General features: G+C 44.7%; 1 protein-coding gene across 1 annotated transcript in view; it reads right to left on the bottom strand.

Moving 5' to 3' along the window:
• Window positions 1–23107, bottom strand: part of BMP1 (bone morphogenetic protein 1) — a 95541-nt gene that overhangs the window by 67710 nt on the left and 4724 nt on the right. The window contains exon 2 of the mRNA XM_040414772.1: window positions 5626–5721. Within this exon, the coding sequence (XP_040270706.1) occupies window positions 5626–5721 (96 nt within the window). The remainder of the gene's footprint in view (window positions 1–5625; window positions 5722–23107) is intronic.

The following is a 23107-nucleotide window of genomic DNA, read 5'->3' as shown; positions in this document are numbered from 1 at the left end:
GTCAGTATTGGAGGGGTCACCATCACTAGTAGGGTACCACATGGGTCAGTATTGGAGGGGTCACCATCACTAGTGGGGTACCACAGGGGTCAGTATTGGTGGCGTCACCATCACTAGTAGGGTACCACAAGGGTCAGTATTGGAGGGGTCACCATCACTAGTGGGGTACCACAGGGGTCAGTATTGGACCGGTCACCATCACTAGTGGGGTACCACACGGGTCAGTATTGGAGGGGTGACCATCACTAGTGGGGTACCACAGGAGTCAGTATTGGAGGGGTCACCATCACTAGTGGTGTACCACAGGGGTCAGTATTGGAGGGGTCACCATCACTAGTGGGGTACCACAGGGGTCAGTATTGGACCGGTCACCATCACTAGTGGGGTACCACAGGGGTCAGTATTGGAGGGGTGACCATCACTAGTGGGGTACCACAGGGGTCAGTATTGGAGGGGTCACCATCACTAGTAGGGTACCACATGGGTCAGTATTGGAGGGGTCACCATCACTAGTGGTGTACCACAGGGGTCAGTATTGGAGGGGTGGTTGATCCAGGGAGTTATTCTGATGCCTGATTGGAGTCGGATAGGATTTTTTTTGCCTAAAATGAGTAAAATTGGCTTCTACCTCATGAAGTTTTTTTTTGCCTTCCTCTGGATAAACTTGCAGGATAACAGGCTGAACTGGATGGACAGATGTCTTTTTTTTTCAGCCATATAAACTATGTATACAGCTCATGGTATCTCCCTTTAAATCACGGACGGACATAGTCTCCAAAAGCAAAACAGAACGGATAATAAAGGGACCCCAGCAATAAGGTCACTGAACCCAGAGCGTAGGCCTCGGAGTCACAGGACAGAATGATTAATATCAAGAGGCTTTTATTAACTAGAAGGTTTGTTTATGCCTCCATTGCCAGTTTATCTTACCTCCTACTTTGTGTATATTGGTGTAATAAATAAAGTTTATACAAAAATAGTAGGAGGTGGATGTTGCATGTACTTAGATTACACAACAATTCAATTAATATGAAAAAAAATCATCACATATTTTTGTCCATAGGTCTCAGTGTTCTGGTGATTGTGCACTAGTGATCTTCACTGTGTAAGCCCAAATGTTCAATCGGCGCAAAGCGAACGGCCATATTTTTTGAGAGGTGGTCACTTCCTGTTACCACACTGTTCTTGCTAAAGAGGGTTGTTCAATAGGAGGGAGGGGGAAGGGGGGGGGGGGGGTAGTGCGACAGTGAGCACAGACCAGCAAGCCAGACTCAGAACAGGGTTGTCAGCTCTCGATATACAGGTGACCATGTCTGGGAGACTTCCAAAAATGGGATTTTGGGATCTCATCTAACATTGAGGACATATTCTCTCATATATGTCACAAAACCCCTTAATGCTGTACTACAATATCAAGATGGCGTCTCTCTGTGCTCATCCAGCCTGGATGCACCAGTCAGGAGTATAGAAACAGCCGAGTGGAGTGTGCTATGCCTTTTCCGTAGTGCTCCGTAGCACATCCCACTTGGCTGTTGATGTAGTTCCAACCACTTCTGGATGATGAAAAAACAATGGATTCCAGCTCTTCTTAATAAAAATGCTTTATTCGACTTCCATAAAATCCGACATCAAATAGGACACTTTGCTGTGACGCGTTTCGGGCTATAACATCTTAGCCCTTCATCAAGACAAACAAGTAAACTTAAAAACCTCTATTTTATACACAGGCGAAAGACATGCCTATTTGATTGAATAATCCCCATCACCTGGAATCAGCACCTGGTGGCTAGTCCAATTTTGACAGAGGGGAAATTCAGTCAAGTGGAATGGAGACTCAATATTGATGAAAATTATATTATTTATATTGTAGGGTTAAGTCATGTTTTCTATTCAACCCCTTAGGCATATACAAGTTCCACTTCTGGATGATGCAACCAGGACGGAGGAGATCGAAGGCCCTATTCCAGAGACAGATGTGGGTGCCAGAGGAGGGAGCTGCATCTCTGTTACAGTGGTGGCCCGTGGCCACCACTTCTCTGCTCACCTGTTTCTGTCCCAGCAGCGTGAACCCACCTGCCACTCCCCTCTTCTTCTTGGTGGGCCTGGCCTTTGGGGTAGCTCTGTTCCTCCGTGCAGGCTGCAGTTGGCTTGCTGGGAAAGCCACTCTCTGGCCACAGGACGCACCCTAGTTTTTACCAGCCAATGGCTGGCAACCTTGGGGTACTTTAGGCACCTTCCCCTATGGGAAAATGCCTGAGCAATAGCTTCCTAGTTTTCTAGTGTCCTGTTAGGTGTGCTGATATTCGTTTGTCTGCCTGTGTACTGACTTCTGTCTGTTTTCCAAATTTGACCTTTTGGTGCCTGTCCTGACCCCCACCTGATGTCTGTACTGACCCTGATCTCAGACTGTTTCTCAGGTTGCACATATTCTGCTTGCCCTGACCTCAGTCTGTCCCTGACTAGATTTTGCCTGACTACATGGTGCTCTGCACCGGTGTCACGAGGGTGTCAAGAGGGTGTCAAGAACCACGCCTGACTCCGTTATACCCGGGGTCAGGAAGTCGCAGCGGTTGCCTGCGCGCTCTATGTAAGATAGGTCTGTTTCCTTATGGTAGCTTTCTGGGTTTGCTTTGCAAACCCTTTTGGCTCACTCAGGGATCCGTAGCTCCTTCTCCTCAGCTGTTCCTTGTCCAGCACTCCCAACCTCCTTATATTCCCCTCTCACACTTCTCTGGTTGCCAGATATAGAGCTTCCTGCCTGGACATCTATTCTGACCCTCTGGAGCTGTGTTGCTGCGTTCTCTGGTTGTTGATCCAGAACGCTACCCTCCGGATCCCTGTTGGACCTTTGTGGACTGCTGTGGTCGCCCACCTGGGTGTATGTGTTTGTCTGTATTGTCTGTCCTCTCCCTGGTGTTTCCCTCTTAGTTCAGTGGTGCGGACTAGCGATCCCACCGGCCCGTTCACTATCTAGGGCTCATTTCAGGGAAAGCCAGGGTTTAGGCACGTGATCGCCGCACGGGTGAGGAACCCGTCTAGGGACGTCAGGGCAGTCAGGTGCCAGCTGCAAGGTGAGTCAGGGGTCACCACCTTACCCTCTCCCTTGGGCAGGGCTTTCCCTTTTCCCTCCCTGTGCGTGTCGCCGGTCATTACAACCGGTGTCCTTTGACCCCTGTGGGTCAGCTGTCAAACAAACAGACTACTCCAGGAGGAAGGCGTCCTGGTGGTTTCCCCTGCAGGGAAGTCCAGATGCCTTCACAGGGGTTAAAGGGTGAAAACTAGTGGACTGCCAGGATAACACCCTTCGGAGTAGCCCAAGTCAAATTTGTTTGGGTGACATAGTGGTTCAACACCCACTGAAGAACAATCTCTCAGACATTTATGGCATATCTTGTGGATATACCATAAATGTGGTGAGGTGGGAATACCCCTTTAAACCCAGTTATTAAGAGGCCAGTAAGAATAACAACTCGTATGAAGAAATGTAGCTGCTGACATAGGCCAGCTGTAGGATGGTATGTTCACAGGTCCCTGAGGGCATCATTACTGCACTTACATAATGTGCGGTATTACACAATACATTATAAGTTGGCCTGAAATATAATTTTTTTCAAGTATTTTTTTAATCTACAATATTGGCTTATGCCCATTACATTCTGGAATAACACCAGTACAGAACAAAACGCGTTTCATGCCATCCACAGTGAACTAGCAGCTGAAAAATATAAATTATTATCACGCCATACTTATTTAGAATGAACAGTGTGACGTCACCCGCAACTATGGTAGGGTGTCGGTGTGTGTACAAATGTGCCGACTGTATAGAATCATCTCCATGACAGTTATTAAAAACAGGAAGCTAAAGAGAACAACAGGATGAGAGTGGGGGGTGCACCTAAATCAGAGGAATTAGATAAAACAGGAGTTTTGGAGGAAGGTAAAGCCGGGTTATACGTGAGGAAGAAATGACAGGAAGGGAGAGAATGCAGACCGTGGAGGAGAACACTGATATTACAGACTCATGAAACGGGACAAGGGCGGTAGGAAACTAAGGGTTATTAGCGGGGCAGGGCGAAACATTAACAAGTTGCTTGATATTGTGTAAGGTTATCAGCTAGGAAGGTTCATCCCAAACCACAAAAATAAAGACATACAAAAATAATATCTGAAAAATTTCAGGCCACTCACATTATTCTTCATTTTACTCTGTACTCACTATTAGTTACTAGGCAAGGGGTCGGCAAACTTTTTTGTATGGTGTGCCAAATAAAATAAAAATTACAGGAAAGTCATAACACAAGCTGTATGTGCCAAAAGCCGAATAATCAGGGTAAATTACCATTCGGTGTGACACTTTCTTTGCAAAGGTTGTGGTTCATAGGAGGTGACTTTCAGGTCTCTCTGGCAGTCACATGCAGGCTTGCTATCCTCCAACACCACCCAAAGTTGTGAGAATCTTGCTCCCCATCATTCACATGCAGGCTGGCTATCCTCCAACACCACCTAAAGTTGTCAGAAGCTTGCTTCCCAGCAGTCACATGCAGGCTGGGTATCCCCCCACCCCCCAAAGTTGTCAGAAGCTTGCTCCAAATTGCTCACCCCATTACCCCCAGCAGTCACATGTAGGCTCACTATCCTTCCACCTAACAAATTTGTCAGAAGCTTGCTCCACATTGTCCCCCTATCCCCCAGCGATCACATCACATCATGAGTCACCATCCTACACTCAACCCCAAACTAGTCAGAATGCCTCCCCTATTCCCCAAGCTCTCCATCAACATTCCACCTCCCCGCCTCCAGCACACCATCCTCTGCTGTCACCTACTGCCTGAACTAGGGGCAGACCTAAGTTCATCACCTTGCTTCCTACAGAGGCAGATACATACAGATCTGCCTCTGTATATCACTGTTCTATCATTTCCCCCAAATACCCACATTTATCAAAACTGCCTTATTCTAAAGTTACTAGCCTAACACTGCACCCTGTGGGAAATCTGTTTTGATATTCAATTGCTGTAGGTTACGTCCTGCATTGAAGCCTTGAAATGTAGGAAGTACAAGCATCATTGGTAAGAACAAGGGCCATGGTTAGTGTCACATTTCCTGCTGATGTCATCTTGTCATCTCATTGCCCTAAAGCATGATGGGACAGCAGACACATGACAAATCAGGATTCAAGCATGGGGGATAGGAGAAAACTGCAAATGAGGTAAATTTGTTTTTTGTTTTTTTAAGGAGGAATGGGAATTGAGGAGAATAAACGTTAGAGTGAAAAGTAATTTATGGTACAAACCCTTTAAGGTGTTTGCCAGGTTCAGAATACTGCTAAGCTATCCTTAATATCAGTTATCTGGGGGTGTTTGAATAGGCCACAACACTGTGGCAGTTGTGCAGGATATTGCAGCTTTGCCCCAAGTTGCAATAACCTGCACTGCTGCTATGAAGTAGACAGCATGGGGGTGTTGCATTAGAGGTAGGCCATCATGTGGCCCCATGGCAAACTGACCAAGGATCACAACGCATTCTCAACTCCTTTCTTGACGAGATGACAAACTCAACCACATGCCAGCTAAAACCGGAGGTTGCATAGGAAATACCAAATAAGAACCACGTATTACAACTGACCTGAAGAACGTGTTCGGTTCCTTGAGCTCACGCGGAGATCTACCTTCAAGTTGGCCAAATCCTCTTCATCCAAAGCAATATCACCCCAGAAAGCAACTAGAAGAGAGGAAAAACAGAAATTAGTGGGCATGCTCAACCGTACTTTTGGAAAAGGTTCTTACTGGTTTTTGCTGAAGTTATAATTGACCGCAACTTTCACTCTCCACAGCTGTAAGTGAATGGAGACCTTGACCTTTTTGAGTTGAACCAAGGCAGGTCCCATCATGAGGTGTGGGTCACACAACTTCTTTACGAAGTAGCCCTTTCTTTACCTCTTACCTTGTGGAATAAGGCAAGAATAAACCAATGATTACTCCACTGGCACTCTGGAGGTTGCCAGACATGGATGACCCATTGCGGCAGGCTCCAATACACAGACTCACTTGCCCTAGGTAGGACTGGATGACAGCACCTGCTCCAATGCAATGATGCTCTTCTCTCCACCTGGAAGGGGCAAGAAGACATGGAGGAGAAGTTGGAGGGCCCTGTCCTTGCCTGGTGGGAGGAGGATCATCTCATGGTCAGGTGCTGTAATAGAGACTGAACAAAAACTTCTAGAGGCCAATGTTACTTTTTAGTGGTCCAAGAATAATAACATTCATAGAAAATGTGATGGAAAACAACATAAAAAGTGAGCTTCAAGATCCTAGGGGCACTGGAACCTAGGATTCATGCTGCACTATTCTGCAACAGTCTATGGGGGATGGATATCGTGAAGTAGATTGCGACTAAAACAAGGTTTTCATTTATGTTTACAAAAATATGATTAACCGGGCAGTAAGAATGATAATGTATGGTTTTAAGGCACACCACCAGGCAACCCAATGGACTCCAATGGACATATTTTCAGTTGTTTCACACTTGTTTGTTATGTATATAATTCCACATGTGTTAATTCATAGTTTTGATGCCTTCATAGTCATGAAAATAAAGAAAACTCTTTGAATGAGAAGGTGTGTCCAAACTTTTTGGTCTGTACTGTAGGTGTGTATATATATATATATATATATATATATATATATATATACACACACACACACGAACCTATATGTTAAAACACATGTCCATTTGGTCAAACCAGGCTTATATTTGTATGGGTGGAGGGTCAGGAGGAATAGCTGTTGGCTGAGTGCTGTGTATGGTTAAGTTAAGTTCAGTAACCTTTTGCCTTGAGGGCCTGAGTACTTTGAAAGAAACAGTTCTCAGATGAAGGCCTGCAAATGCCTCTGGACACACAAGTGTATGAGAGTTGAAAAAAATAACTAATAACAGCAACATATGTTATATAAATGCCGTATGACACCATGTAGATCTGAAATAAAAGAGTATACACAAAAATAGCCTCACACCATGTAGCACAGTCCTGCTGCATCCAAAGTTCTCCATCAGGAAAAGCAGAGGAGGTGGGATGTAGGAGGTGGAGTCATGGTGCCTTCATGTTATTTGCCCTTCTGAAAAACTCGTACTCTCTCTAATTACCAGAACGTCATATACATCAAAGTCCACATCATGGATTGTGCCATTAATTAGAATTTCCTAAACATATATTTACCGGTAGGTGGAAAGCCTGAAATTGAGGGGGAGGAGGTATGAGATATTATTCATGTTTGTCCACCTATAGAAAGGAGGAATTTCATAAATGTTCTCAGTTCGCAATCACATTTAAAAAAAAAAAATCTATCAATCACTCTCCTAGTAATTCTAGCTACAAGCAACGTGCTGTAACTTCCAGGAATTCTTCTATTCTGTATGGAAGCCGTCATTTAACACACTGAAGAATGTAACAGCTGCGATCTCACCTGGATGCGGTTATTGCATAGTTTTAGAAGCAAAAGTTTAACTCCATCAGATTCATTACAAACAAACGGAGGTATGACTACAAACTAGACCAAGACTGGCACTAAAATGTGGCCCAGGCAAACCAGTGCTCAACGGAACTACAAGCAACTGTCCATTTGACACAAGTCACAATCCAAAAAGTGTTGAAGGCCAAAAAACCACCACTTGGTGCCCCAACCCAATACATAGTATAATTCCAAGCACACATAGTTAAAGGGCTTTGTTTAAGAAGACAACCCTTGACCTTGACATGAAAGTTATAGAGGGGTGTCCTCTGCTCAAGACCCCCTCTCAATGAGCCAACTTCAGGCTCAAATGGATGGCCATACATGGTCACCATTTATTACTACACTTCCACATGAGAATTGAACTCTATAGCTGTCTGAACATAGATGCAATCATGGACAACCAAAAAATTATACACATGTAAACCTCTCCAAAATACTTAGAGATGACTACCCCCTACTTAGACCAGATATTACTCTGACAAATTTTCAATTGCCCCTCACCTTGTTTAAGAGGGCCATCCCTATAGAAGGCTAATTTTTACAGCAGTTTTGGGCGACTGCCTTAAAGAGTCTTCACTGATACAAAGTGTGGCTCCTCCATTCATGAACTCATGCAACCATGATCATGTCTTCAATTGGAAATAATCTAGTGTAATACTACCTTTCACCTGCAGAGTCCACTGCAGGAAAAACTAACAGCCGCAGGGAGCTTCCTCTGGCAATCACAACCGATCCAAGAGGGACCAGGAAGCCAGACACATGGAGGTCAATTACTCACCAAAGCAGCTTTAATCTAAGAGGGGACTATGCAGATGGGACAACTGCTCTAGATTAACAAGTGGAGACTATAGGCAAGGCAGAAAAAAAAAAAGCTCTCTAAGTGCTTATCTATGGTATACATAGTCCACAGGTTCAAGCGACACAAATCACATCATGATCTAGTAAATTTATACCCAACCAAACCTTACTCAACTAGCCAAGCACCTTCATGACTACAAAAATCAGACATGTCCATCAGAAAGGGCAACTCCATTAAGTTAGGAGGCTTCCTTGATGATAAGCTGATCATAGGGTGCCCTACTGCAGTGACCAGGGATCATCTGTGGATTCATCTATCAGCAGGTGTTCATTTATCCTGCAGCGCCACCACAGGCTAAATGAAGCATTACACAGTTGTCATGAAAATAAATTGACTGTCGTTGTAAATCACAGACATGCAGGGTCCTCCATAGTGTAGCCGTTCTCTACTCTTCATAATACATGAGGTTCCTCACTGGTGGATTCCCTTATTGTGAAACCAATAATGAGGCTTCACGTAGACAATATTTGTTTCTGTATACACAGGATAGGGGATAACTAGCTAATCGCTGGGGGTCCGACAGCTGGGAACCCACCAATCACCATAACAGAGGGTCCTGTTCCCTCATTGTGATGGAGAGGCAGGTCATACATGGGTACTGGTACATTTTTGGCGTGTCTTGCTTTAGAAAAATTGACAGTGCCTAGGTCGACAAAGGTGGGTTTTTCTTCATAGTCTGACAACGTCATTGCTCATTGATCAATGTCAGATCTATGTAGAGATGCACTGCCAACTATTAACACCAGTTGTTAATAAGTTTCCTGGAGGAAAAACAGAGGAGGGGCACAACACAGAGTTCCAAGAAGGGATTCTCCAGAATGGTTATCTTATGGAGAGTACAGTCATTTACTAATACAGACATGTCAGGAGAGGGGACCGCTCCGCTTTAAGCATGGGGATCACACTCCGGACGTCATCATTCTAGGTCAGTGACCCACATTTGCCTCTTTCCTTCCCCGTTCCCACATACAAATGACTTTAGCATGGTGGCATCCGGGCTGAATAGGCCATTAGCTGTAACTACAGTGCTTCTCTATAGCAGAACAGACCCGGCTATGTGAGCTGCAGACAGAGCGAGCTGTGTAAGCGGCCAAACATATGGACAGGACACCGACAATCACTGTGCAAATGCCGAGGTGTAACCCTTACAGGTCTGCACAGTGACCAAGGCAGCGTCCACGTGTGCACAAATGAAAGGACACGCGGACTCCTAGAAAGAGACAATATCGACCCCTGCAGCTATGAGTGGATGTATACATAACATCTCATCGGGCCAAGTCCAAACATTGGCTTGGAGTGGTATGACTTAAGGGGGTATTCCCATCTTAAAGGGGCTATACAACTTTCTACTCATACATTGCAGATGCTCTGGCTGTCCCCTGGTCTTTGTTCTCGGGTAGCCAGCATGCAACCATTCTAGGTAATCAGTGGCCTCAGCAGTAACATGCCCTACTAATGGCATCATGGCTACCATCACTGAGCAGTGACACCAGGGTATGGGTCACAGAGTTGCCAAAAATCAGCACTTCTCAACTTTATTTCTACTGCGGTCTAACCTACCACACTAGGACAGTAAACTTGGGTCTCACCACTGGTTGCCCAAGCCAATGTTATCTGCATTTATACACTAGCGGATGATGAAGAAAGAACACCTGGAAAACTTCATGTGATTGAGCTGAGACTGACAAAGTAATACCTACTAGTAGTGCTTGGTCAATGATCACACAACCAAGGGAGCGTGTGCTTTATTTGGATTCTGCAGTGGGTTTGTCGAGGCAAGGTCACATTATTACTGGGTGACATCTCCTCTGGCATGATAACAGCCATACAGATGATGGATGTCCTCCTGTTATAGGTCATTTCAAGCTCTTTCAACTTGGACCCGTAGTTCAGCCAAGGTGGTTGTTGGCTGCTGTGCATAGGAGATCCATCTCCCTCATCCAGTCCAAGACAATCTCAATGGGGGAGAAATCAGGAGATGGAGCTAGCCAGGAAGGCTGCTGGATACCCTGAAGAGCATGTTGTGTGGCACAGGCGGTGTTGTTGGACCATCACGTCTCCCGAATCAAAAATGGCAGTAGAACTGCTACCACAATGTCCTGGACATACCGAAGGTTGGGCAATATTCTCTCTATAAATACCAGACAGGAACGGCTATGGTAGCTAATGGTGCCCCACATCATGACACCTGGTATTGGTCCTTTGTGTCTCCACACTATGCGTGATGGCAGAAGGTGCTTTCCAGCTGTCCTGTGAGGACAAGGCAGAACCTGCTTTCATCACTGAATACCACTGTTTGCCAATTATACCTCCAATGGGTTGTCATGTGGCACCAGTGCAGGAGCTCTTGGTGATGATGAGAGGTCAGTGGCAAATGAGCTAGTGGAGTGTATGAATGCAGTCCTGCTTCAAGTAGATGTTTTCTTATGGTCCGGGAGGTCACTGCAGGGACCACTACAGAACCAATTTGTGATTTCGCGGCTGTCCTTTAGGATACAGTAACTCTTCTAAGGTGATCTTGGCATGCACTGTTTGCCCATCCAGAACCCTCTCTGTGTGTGTGAGTGAGTTCCCTCCTCAATACAACCGATGCCCTACAGCTGTATCCCAGTATTGAAGGATGGACCATCCAGCTTCTCAAAGTCTCACTTCAACCCTTTTCAAAGTCCATCAATTGCACAAATTATATATGCCTTCATTCAGAAGGCCCAATGAACACTTCAACAACACCCAATCAACAGTCCTACAAGAGAGATGAAAACCAGTGCTGCCATACAAAATACTAAAACAGTGATGCCAGACAAAAAAAAAAAGTCTGTGGAGCATCTGTATGTAAAGTGAGTATTTTAGGACGTTGGTTCCTACATGTAACACTCTCCAGCACTGCCATATTGTAAAACAGGCTTTTTATATTAACTCCTTCTAAGTGTTCTTTTTATATTTTAAGGTATTGAATTTCAGTGACCTCTTGAACCCAGTATATCATTATAATAAGCACAATATGAGCAAATGAAATTACTAATCAAAATTGCCTATTTAAAATTTCCTATACCACGCGGGGGCACCTCACCGGTGAGACCAGCCACGTAGTATGTACCATAAATTACTGAAAAGTATGGGTCTCCCCTCTGCATTGTAAGGAGACTGCTGTTTTCCAACAAAGAGGTAACTATTAAGCATTTATAGCAAACATAGAAGAGGATTCTTTACGGTAAGAGCAGTGAGACTATGGAACTCTCTGCCTGAGGAGGTGGTGATGGTGAGTACAATAAAGGAATTCAAGAGGGGCCTGGATGTATTTCTGGAGCTTAATAATATTACAGGCTATAGCTACTAGAGAGGGGTCGTTGATCCAGGGAGTTATTCTGATGCCTGATTGGAGTCGGGAAGGAATTTTTTATTCCCCTAAAGTGGGGAAAATTGGCTTCTACCTCACAGGGTTTTATTTTGCCTTCCTCTGGATCAACTTGCAGGATAACAGGCCGAACTGGATGGACAGAGGGCTTTTTTCAGCCATACTATGCTACTATGTATGAGGATACACTAATAATTCTTAATGGGAACTTGGGATCAGAAAATGGCTTATTGTTTAAAATAAAGGGGTTTTCCAGGATTCTTTAACCCATGACCTATCCTGTGGAAAGGTGATCAGTATCTGATCGGCGAGGGTTCGACATCCTCATGGACCGTGCTTGGTGAGCTGAGAGAAGGCCGCAGCGCATACAGGAGCTCCAGAGCCTTCTCAAGCAGCTGATTCATAAGGGTACCGGGTGTGACTGGCCACTGAGCTTTATAATAGTCTGATTCTGTGGAGATTACTGCTCAGTAGTCATCTCATTATCATCACTGGCAGAATTACAATTAGATATACAGGGAGTGCAGAATTATTAGGCAAGTTGTATTTTTGAGGATTAATTTTATTATTGAACAACAACCATGTTCTCAATGAACCCAAAAAACTCATTAATATCAAAGCTGAATATTTTTGGAAGTAGTTTTTAGTTTGTTTTTAGTTTTAGCTATTTTAGGGGGATATCTGTGTGTGCAGGTGACTATTACTGTGCATAATTATTAGGCAACTTAACAAAAAACAAATATATACCCATTTCAATTATTTATTTTTACCAGTGAAACCAATATAACATCTCAACATTCACAAATATACATTTCTGACATTCAAAAACAAAACAAAAACAAATCAGTGACCAATATAGCCACCTTTCTTTGCAAGGACACTCAAAAGCCTGCCATCCATGGATTCTGTCAGTGTTTTGATCTGTTCACCATCAACATTGCGTGCAGCAGCAACCACAGCCTCCCAGACACTGTTCAGAGAGGTGTACTGTTTTCCCTCCTTGTAAATCTCACATTTGATGATGGACCACAGGTTCTCAATGGGGTTCAGATCAGGTGAACAAGGAGGCCATGTCATTAGATTTTCTTCTTTTATACCCTTTCTTGCCAGCCACGCTGTGGAGTACTTGGACGCGTGTGATGGAGCATTGTCCTGCATGAAAATCATGTTTTTCTTGAAGGATGCAGACTTCTTCCTGTACCACTGCTTGAAGAAGGTGTCTTCCAGAAACTGGCAGTAGGACTGGGAGTTGAGCTTGACTCCATCCTCAACCCGAAAAGGCCCCACAAGCTCATCTTTGATGATACCAGCCCAAACCAATACTCCACCTCCACCTTGCTGGCGTCTGAGTCGGACTGGAGCTCTCTGCCCTTTACCAATCCAGCCACGGGCCCATCCATCTGGCCCATCAAGACTCACTCTCATTTCATCAGTCCATAAAAACTTAGAAAAATCAGTCTTGAGATATTTCTTGGCCCAGTCTTGACGTTTCAGCTTGTGTGTCTTGTTCAGTGGTGGTCGTCTTTCAGCCTTTCTTACCTTGGCCATGTCTCTGAGTATTGCACACTTTGTGCTTTTGGGCACTCCAGTGATGTTGCAGCTCTGAAATATGGCCAAACTGGTGGCAAGTGGCATCTTGGCAGCTGCACGCTTGACTTTTCTCAGTTCATGGGCAGTTATTTTGCGCCTTGGTTTTTCCACACGCTTCTTGCGACCCTGTTGACTATTTTGAATGAAACGCTTGATTGTTCGATGATCACGCTTCAGAAGCTTTGCAATTTTAAGAGTACTGCATCCCTCTGCAAGATATCTCACTATTTTTGACTTTTCTGAGCCTGTCAAGTCTTTCTTTTGACCCATTTTGCCAAAGGAAAGGAAGTTGCCTAATAATTATGCACACCTGATATAGGGTGTTGATGTCATTAGACCACACCCCTTCTCATTACAGAGATGCACATCACCTAATATGCTTAATTGGTAGTAGGCTTTCGAGCCTATACAGCTTGGAGTAAGACAACATGCATAAAGAGGATGATGTGGTCAAAATACTCATTTGCCTAATAATTCTGCACTCCCTGTATACTGTATATACACACACACACATATACACATAACACAGGATTTGCCTTTCACACTATGAAATATACAGAGCTCACTTCCTCCCACTCCCTGCACAATGACCTCTGACCAGGTCACAGAGCATGCCTACAATACTTTCCTCTAGAAGCCAATGTGTCATCTCGAGGCTATAGGTATTGTTTTAATCCCAAAAAATATAGTCGACACATTCCTTTTAAGATGAGAACACCTCTTTTAAGGCCATATTATACAGCAGCTCTGTATAAAACAGATGAGGCTTTTCCATAGATGTCCTTGAGGCCTCTACTATACCTCCATGTGCCTAAAACTTCATATAAAGCCATCCAGAGTTATTTTTTTATGTATTGTTCTGTATACAAAAATCCCGGACTGCTCCATCAGACTGTGAATGAACATAGTAGCATTGTGTCTATGGGAGAATATCTCCATACACACAGAGTTGGACGTGTAGTGCACTAAAGAGGCGCTGCAGAAGGATCTGCCGATACTGCACATACAACAGGAGGATACGGCGATGAGACCCTGGTTTTGTTACCAGGGACAAGTCTTTTCTGCAGAAGTCGTCTATTTTTTCCCCTTGCAGATTATTACAGGCAGAAATACGATTCTTGGCACGTATCACATCTTGCTGCAAAAGCGAATTTAAATTATGACCATATGTTTAATTATTTAATTAGATTACTAAGACAGTTGTGTAGAAATGGCAGATGTCTCATGCTGGTGATATGAACCCTACACAAATATACAGCACATTAAGAGATTTAAGCACAGAAATGCTCCTATCACCCAGCACCCACAGGAATAGTGCAGGAGGTGGGCAGGGTGGGGCTGAAAAAAATCAAAACCCAACACAATCTAATTAGAAGTGATGTTACGTTTCTGCCCATATTGTTCCTGGTGGAAAAGAGGCCATCTGCCAAAAAATCTAGTATCCAAGTATATAACATCAGAAAGGACTAAAAAAAAAATCACTATCTAGTACCTACTGACACCGAAAAGAGGAGTAAGAGAAGATCATTAGAGGGTCACCTTCCCAGAATTATGGGCAACAAACTTTTTTCCTCCCTACAGGATTTTTGTGTCGAAAACCCGCAGAGTAATACAGTAACAGCAAAGTGAATGAGGCTTGCCGAGTCCCATTATTGTGACCACTTCCTATCTTCATGTCAGCAGTGTGTAGCTCATAAGGGGAGGCATCTGTGCTGAGCTGGCTTGGTGGGTATATAAGGTGGGTGATAGGCTGTCTGCACACATATCCCTCGTTCCTGTCATGGGGAAAAAGGGGCGATTTATCAGAATTACAAAACGGGATGATTATTGGCTTTCGGGCCAAGGGTGGCAGTATTTCTGAAACTGCGCAGTGTCAATTGTTCTCGTGCTCCGGCGGTGAAAGTATCATGAGTGGACAAATTGCACCATTGTGAATAATTGAGGTGGAAACTGTGGAGCACAACGTGCCATTGATGTGAGAGGTGAACGTTGACTATGTAGGTGTGCGAGGACGGACTGACACACTTCAGTAGAGAAGCTCACCACCAAAATGAACCAGGGGCTACCAGACGTGTGTCTAAGGCCTCATGCACACGACCTTTTTTGTGTTCCGTTCCGCAAAATGGGGTTCCATTGTTCCGTGATCCGTTTCCGTTTTTGTTTCCGTGTGTCTTCCTTTATTTTTGGAGGATCACCAGACATGAAGGAAAGTAAAAAAAAAGTCTAAGTCAAGTTTGCCATGCAAATGATAGGAAAAAAACAGACGCGGGTGACAATCTTGTGTGCCTCCGCGTTTTTTCACGGTCCCATTGACTTGAATGGGTCCGCAAACCGTTTTCCGTAAAAAAAATAGGACAGGTTATATTTTTTGACGGACTGGAACCACGGACGCGGATGACAAACGGTGCATTAGCCGAGTTTTCAACGGACCCATTGAAAGTCAATGGGTCTGCAGAAAATCACGAAAAACGGAACGGACACGGAATAAAACAACGGTCGTGTGCATGAGGCCTAAAACAACAGTTCAGTGAACCATACTGTGTATGGGGCTCACTGCACCTCTGATAATGAAGTATCAGCTGATTCCCAAAGAGTCACATTTTCTGCTTCATCGAACAGATGAACGTTGGCATGTCAGGCGAGAAACATCAAAGGACAACACCCTGCAACCATTGCTGGAAGAGCACAAGCTGGTGGTGGCAGCGTTATGGTCATTCTCTGGGCCTCCTCCATGGGGAAGGCACTCTCAACCGCTTTGAGTATGAATCCAGCCTTGCAGATCACGTACACCCATACAGGTTGATTGTCTCCCCTGGGACAGATGGGATCTTCCCAGCAAGACAATGCGAAGTCCGATGGCTAGAAATGTCTGACATAGGTTGGAAGAGCATGACCAAGACCTCCAAATACTACCCTGGCCCCATCATTTCCCAGACTTGAACCCAATTGAGCATCAGGGGGACCACCTTGATATTCATGTTCACTCTATGGATCCTCCAGCTGCTGTGGGATGCACTGGAAGCACCATGGCTCCACATACCTGTGACCACCTCCCAGCCTGTCTAGCTGCTGTCCATGCTGCACACATTGGATATACTGGATATTAGCTGGTGGTCATAATAATGTGACTTGACTGTGTAGAGAATTTAGCACTGATCCATCATTCCCAGCTCAGAAATCACCCCCCAAACCACCCACTTGGATGAGGTGACCAGAAGTGTTCAGAACTATGGAAACAGCCAAAAGGTCTCTGCTTTGCTTGGCAAGTGAATGGGAATAACAGAAAGAGTGTAGTACGGCAAGCTTCACTTGCAAGGTCCTGTGGATATGACATAAAGATTTGGGAATACCCCTGCTCTCCTGAGAAGTGGACACAATGCGGTCTAGACAATGCTCTGTGCGCTTGAACTCCCAACTGACACATTGTAACGTTTGTGCACCTGTTCAGGCATTGACTGATACAACTGTATCCTATTCACGGAAGGAGCCGTCCCATAGAAGTGAACTTAGGCGCAATTACACTGCTCGTCGCTGCAACTGCGAAGGCGAGCAAGTAAACAGAGCAGAGAAGGCCATGCTCTCACAAGCTGATCATGAGGGTGCCAGGTGTCAGACCTCTGCCGATCTGAGGATAGGTCATCAAAATAAAAAAAAGTGGACAACCCCTTTTAATGGACCGCCGCGACCTCCTCAGACAGCTGATCAGCGGGGATGTCCTCGGTAGAGGCCAGGTCACACAGAAAGGCTATTCTTTCTTGCCCTTAGATGGGGGTCTAGACTAAACAACAATGGGTATCCTGGTGTAACCGAAATAACTGGGGGTCCGGGGTTCCATTAAGAAGATCTAGTAATAGTCGGATGTGATTTTATGCCATAAAGATTAAAACTGTAACCTTCCCCCATAACAATGTAGGGGTCGGGGTAGATAAGTACGTGCCTTGGATGCTTCACATTTCAGCTTTGTTCAGCTAAGGGCCTCTCAGGCTGCCTGTGTCACCACTGCACCAAAAGTTTTGAGTAATTGCAACCCGGAACCAAAAAGGCATTAGGTTTATCTGCAGTCCCATGTAAAACCTCATTGTGACATCACCATAAGCTTTCCAAAAAGGACAGCCTGCGCCTGCAGGTTCCTGCAAAGCGACAGCATGGTTCCCATCAGATCACTCTCAGGCTACTTTCACACTAGCTTCAAAATGCATTCCGTTCCGTTCTCGCACCGTTTCCGTCCTGGGATGCGGAGCAAGACCCGCAATGCAAGTCAATGGGGACGTTTTCTCTGACACAATAGAAAACGGATCCGCCCCCCCATTGACTTTCAACGGAGTTCATGACGGATCCGTCTTGGCCATGTTAAAGATAATACAACCGGATCCGTTCATAACGGATGCAGACGGTTGTGTTATCGGTAACGGAAGCGTTTTTGCTGAAACCTGCCGGATCCAGCTACAACGCTCATGTGAACGTGGCCTCAAGTGTAGGAGGGAATTGCTAGTTGTTCAATTCCATTAAAAGTTGCTGCAGAGTTCATGACAATTCTCGCACCTGTTTATGCCGATATTTGACAAATTGCGGGCCAGAAAGAACAGATGAATCACAGCAGCTGTGTCACCAGGTCTGTCGACTGCGGGGGTAGCGGCCTCCAAACTGGAGGACAAACATACGAAAAACTTTAAGCTCTACTGCAGCTGTGAGCAACGAGGCTTCAGGGTCCCGCAGTGCGACCTGTAGGACCTTTATGTATGTTACATGCACTTACACAATCCAGGCCTGAGTCAGCGTATGAGTGCATTCCCATGCGTGAATCATATGAATGAGTGTGTCCGAGCCTGTATCTGCCTGTCTGCCTTTGTGTTTATGTGGCAGATCTGGGGAGGGGAGAGGAAAAGTGTCTATGTGTCAGTCTGCGAGCGTGTAAAGGAGACGAGTGCTGTGGAAGTGTGCAAGAGAGATGGTGCCGGAAGGAGAGGAGGCTTGCAGAATACCTACCTGATCATACTCCTAAGACTGCTGTGTCTTTGGCCAGGGGCGGGCTACCATGGCATGTGTCCTGGGTGCTAGTAGCCAGGAGGGTCACCAATAAGGTACTTTGGCTTGGGGCTAAAACAATGAAGTGAACCTTTGCCCCGGGTGAAGAAAACCCTAACTATGGCTCTGTGGGGTTTTCTTCTGCTATTGAGATCCTATGACGGGTTTCAATACCGGAAAGCGAAAGCGCAAGTGTGAAAGCAGCCTAAGTTAATGGTTTTTATGTCCTTAAGGCTACATGCACACGAACGTTGTTTGTTTCCGTGTCCATTCTGGGGTTTTTTGCGGATAGGATGCGGACCCATTCATTTCAGAACACCGTGTGCTGTCCGCATCAGTAAGTCCGTTCCGTAGCCCCGCAAAAAAAATAAAAAAATAGAACATATCCTATTCTTGTCCGTTTTAGGCATTGTCACATTGCAGACCGCAAAACACATGCGGTCGTGTGCATGTAGCCTCACTATGAGAACTTCAACGGACATCAATAGTTAGTAGGCTCCTCTGAAGACAAGAGGCATGGACATCTTGGCTCTTGACCATTAAAAATAAATAGATGCCCTCTGATTTCAGTGCGTGACAATCAAGGCTAATTTTGGAGATCTACAACGAAGGTCATGTTTAGTAGAAAAAATGGTGAAGGCCTCGGGAAAGGAACTCCTAACCATATCAATTCTGGCTCCAGATCCATTCCTAACTAGGAGATAGACATGAATCACGGGAAATCAGGAAAAGATATTCTTATCCTCCGATAGGACGCTGGGAACACGACTCGGGACATCCTTTTACATGATACATGGGATGACCCTGGCCAAGAATAATCTCATTTACTGTACACAGTAAGCATGTTCTAGACAGGTCTGACAACTCTGTATATGATTATCTTGTACCGGAAATTCTGCGAAATACAATATCAGAAATGATAAGTCCCATTTCACAGAACCAAATTTCCGAGGGAAGGTGTAGAGGTGACCATACACATCAGATGAACGTTGGTCGAACCCACTGATTTTCGTGGACCAGCCGACCATTTAATGTGTATGGGGGTGCCCTGATTGCAGATTTCAGGTGAAGGAAAGATCGGGCAGTTGAATTTCAACATGACCAATACTTTTGGTCTGAAGAGAGATAAGCCACTGCCAGAGGTATTCAGATGACCAGTATAAAGGTCCATTCACAAGTGCTGAGGAACGGGCTAACTATGGAGAACGAACTGCCCGTCATAATTTGTCAAGTGACCGGATTGTTTACGCGTCTCGTGCAATATTTGTTTGCTGGCAGCTCATTGTCCTGTGTAAATAGGGATGTGCCGTCAACAACCAACGCATCTGCATGGGGACGAATGATCGTAATAATGATCATTCATCCCCATACAGAAAAGATAATTGCTCACAAAACCAGGGCAATGATTGGGAACGGTCTATTCCTGATCATTGCTGTGAATATCACGTCAAGTACATGGGTCCTTCACTATCCAATTATAAATAATAATAAATTACAATGATAAATTATCTAAGAATGTAATTATTTTAGCCTTTAAAGGTTTAGTCTAGAGGGTGTCTGAGATAAGCTGATCACAAGTAGTCCCACTGCAAGTAAAATTTCCAAGCGAAATAAACAGAAAGTGTTCAACTCCCCTGCAGTGCCCCCAGAGGGGAAGTGAAGTATTACATGGTGTTCATTAAAATTAAGAGTCTGTTTGTGTAATGTCTGGTCCTCCAGAGAAAGATTTGCTATTTCAAGGTCCACTCTGCTCCAGCTTTTCATGAGGGACCTAAATCGGACCCTCATCCATGACTCAAAATGCTCTAACAGGTTATTTGAAAATAGGTCTTCAAAACCAGAGAACCCAAACAAAACGGGGAGAGGGGGGGATTTAGGTCAAGGTGGTTAGGGGCTTCACACAGTAGCTACGTACATCATAAAACTCTCAATATTCTAGCGTTTGACATTACACCCATACATGGAAACGCTGAGATTTAGCATTTCAGATTACAATCTGTGGTTATCCTCTCTTCTCACACGAGACAACCAAGTCTGAGTCTCCTCAATATCTGTAGCCGCATGATAATCTATATCTTTCTCATTTGCAAATTTTTTCCTGTATGTAACAGCAGGGGTCAAAGATGCAGGACTTTTTGGAAATTAGCCATTAATCTTCTTAACAGAAGGGATAACCCGCTTCAACCCGATATTTCCTGAGAAAGTTCTTCTACCAGAAAACTCCTACTTCTGACTTGAACTCTCAGACACAGCAGAACAGAAACATATCTGTTAGTGAAAGGACTCTTAAAGGGATTCTCCACTCCGAGAAGTTCTAAGGTTCCTTTTACAAGGGCCCATAACAAGCTGTGATCGACAATATAGTTTGTTGGCTGATCGCTTGGCATATTTACACAAGGCACTGGTTGGGAAATGACATATGTGGATTTAGAATGTGCAACGTAGGTCTATTTACGCAGATTTTTTTTTAAAATCTCCCTGTCTGATGTCATCAGGATTCCCGCTGGTTTCTACACACATGATGCCTGCTAAGCCAATCGCTAACTTAGATGGTTCAATGCTACGGGAAATCATTGGTTGGGTACAAATTTCCTGGGTATCGAGACACAGAAAGTAGCGAAGTAGAGACCAGCAAGAACCCAGGCAGAACAGGAGCAGTGGGAGATCGGACAACGGTGTCCTGCCGATTCCCGAGAATGCTGCCAACATTTGGACCATCTCTTTCGAAAGTTCCAATCTGCAACACCTCTGCATAGTTATAGCAGTGGCTTAAAGGGGTTTTTCACTTTTTAGACATGGAAGACCCATCCTCAGGATAGGTTGTCAATAGTAGATCAACACCCGGCACCAAAACCAATTGGCTGTTTGTGGAGCTGTTGGTGTAGGCAACGTAACAGTGGGGATGTCAGACCACTATTGGTCTGATAAAGATGATCTATCCAGAGGATAGGTTATCAATATCTAAAAAGGTAGAAACCTCCTTTAAGCCACTGCTGCCAACTGGTACTATTGTAATAGTGTAGACCAGGCATGCTCAACCTGCGCCCCTCCAGCCGTTGCAAATCTACAACTCCCAGCATGCTGAACAGCCTACAGCTATCAGCCTACAGCAGGGCATTGTGGGAGTTGTAGTTTTACAACAGCTGGAGGGCCGCAGGTTGAGCATGCCTGGTGTAGACAGTCCAAATGTAGGTGTTGGAGGTGTTCCCATAAATCAGTGAGAAAACTAGTTCAGTTCAGAGCCCTGAACACCTCCGTAATATATACGCCACAGCTACACATGGGGACTATATGGATTTCTTCCAAACTTTTGCACCTTTTTTAGTCTTTTCAAAAAGCTGCAGTTAATAAATCTGATGTCCAGGAGTTTTTTCATGGAGTACAATATTGATAACCAATACTCAGGATAGATCATCTACACCTGATTGGTGGAGGTCCGATTGCAGGCACCACATCCGATTAGTTGTTTGAAGAGGCCAGGGCACTCCAGTGAGCGCTGCAGCCTCCTCACGGCTCACCAAGCACAGCGCCGTACATTGTTTAGTGGCTGTGATTGGTATTGCGGCCCAGGTCAATTCACTTGAACGGAACAAAGTTGCACAAAGGCTACGTGACTGATGAACCTTCAAGAACCACAGTGCTCAACGGACACTTCAAACAGCTAATTGGTGAGATGCCCAGTCAGATATTGATGACCTATCCTCAGGCCATCAATATTCTACTAATGGAAAAATAATTTACTGAGCTAAAAATGCACAAAAGTGATTGATGCAATGTAAAAAGTAAACAAATAAAATCCCAAACAAATGACACGTTTGTGCGCAAATATTGGTGACTTTTTCCTATTAGAATAATGGATTCCCCACTCATCATGGTCTTTTTTTTGCCATTTTTTCCCATGTGTCCATATGTTACTTTAAAGTTATTAAATTCACTATAGACAGTTTTTTTTTTAAATGTTTTTGCGTTGCATCTGTGCATCTTTATCTGGGTATGGCATCCCTATAGGACTTAATAATTGCAAAAAAAAAATTAATTGCACAAATAGCAGCAAAAAAAAGAATCTTATTTTTCTGGATACCATGTAGTATACGGAGATCCTATTTAACGGTTCTGAGACAACCCCTTTCAAAAGCAGTAGCTCTCGATGTCATCTGATCGTCCCGCTCCCTGAGAAACAGATGATTTAGGCCTCATGCACACGGCCGTTGTTCGGGTGCATTGCGGCCCACAAACAGCCAGTCCACAATAAACAGGCACCGGCCGCGTGCACCCCGCGTCACGAATGCGGACACATTCACTCGAACGGGTCCGCCATCCAGAAGCTCGAGTGCTTCCATGGAGTTTCTGTCCGTGCCTCCGTACCGCAAAAAAGAAGTGCATTTAATGTCAATGGGTATCATGTAATGCTTCACATTTCCTGTGGTGGCGCTGCAGGAAAATTAAGCACCTGCTGTTAGGTTTCCCTGCAGATTTAGGCTGCACAGCGACATTTGGAGCGTGACATTTTTTGTAATGATAGTCAATGGTGTCGCACTGTGACATACTGTGCTAGACAGTAGCAAAAAATTCATCCAAGTTGGATTTTTGTGCGACTGTTGCGTTGCATCGAGCAGTGCGACACCATTGACTATCATTTAAAAAAATGTTGTGCGACATATGTCACAATGTAGTTGTAACCCTTTTGTCGCGCGACACATGTTGCCGTTGAGCCCTAGCCTGAGGCCTCGTCCACATTTCCGTGTCAGTGGCACGTCCGTGAAAAAA

This window comes from Bufo bufo, chromosome 1 (assembly GCF_905171765.1).
Source record: "Bufo bufo chromosome 1, aBufBuf1.1, whole genome shotgun sequence".
Classification (NCBI taxonomy): Eukaryota; Metazoa; Chordata; class Amphibia; order Anura; family Bufonidae; genus Bufo; species Bufo bufo.
This window is presented reverse-complemented; position numbering and strand designations above follow the sequence as displayed.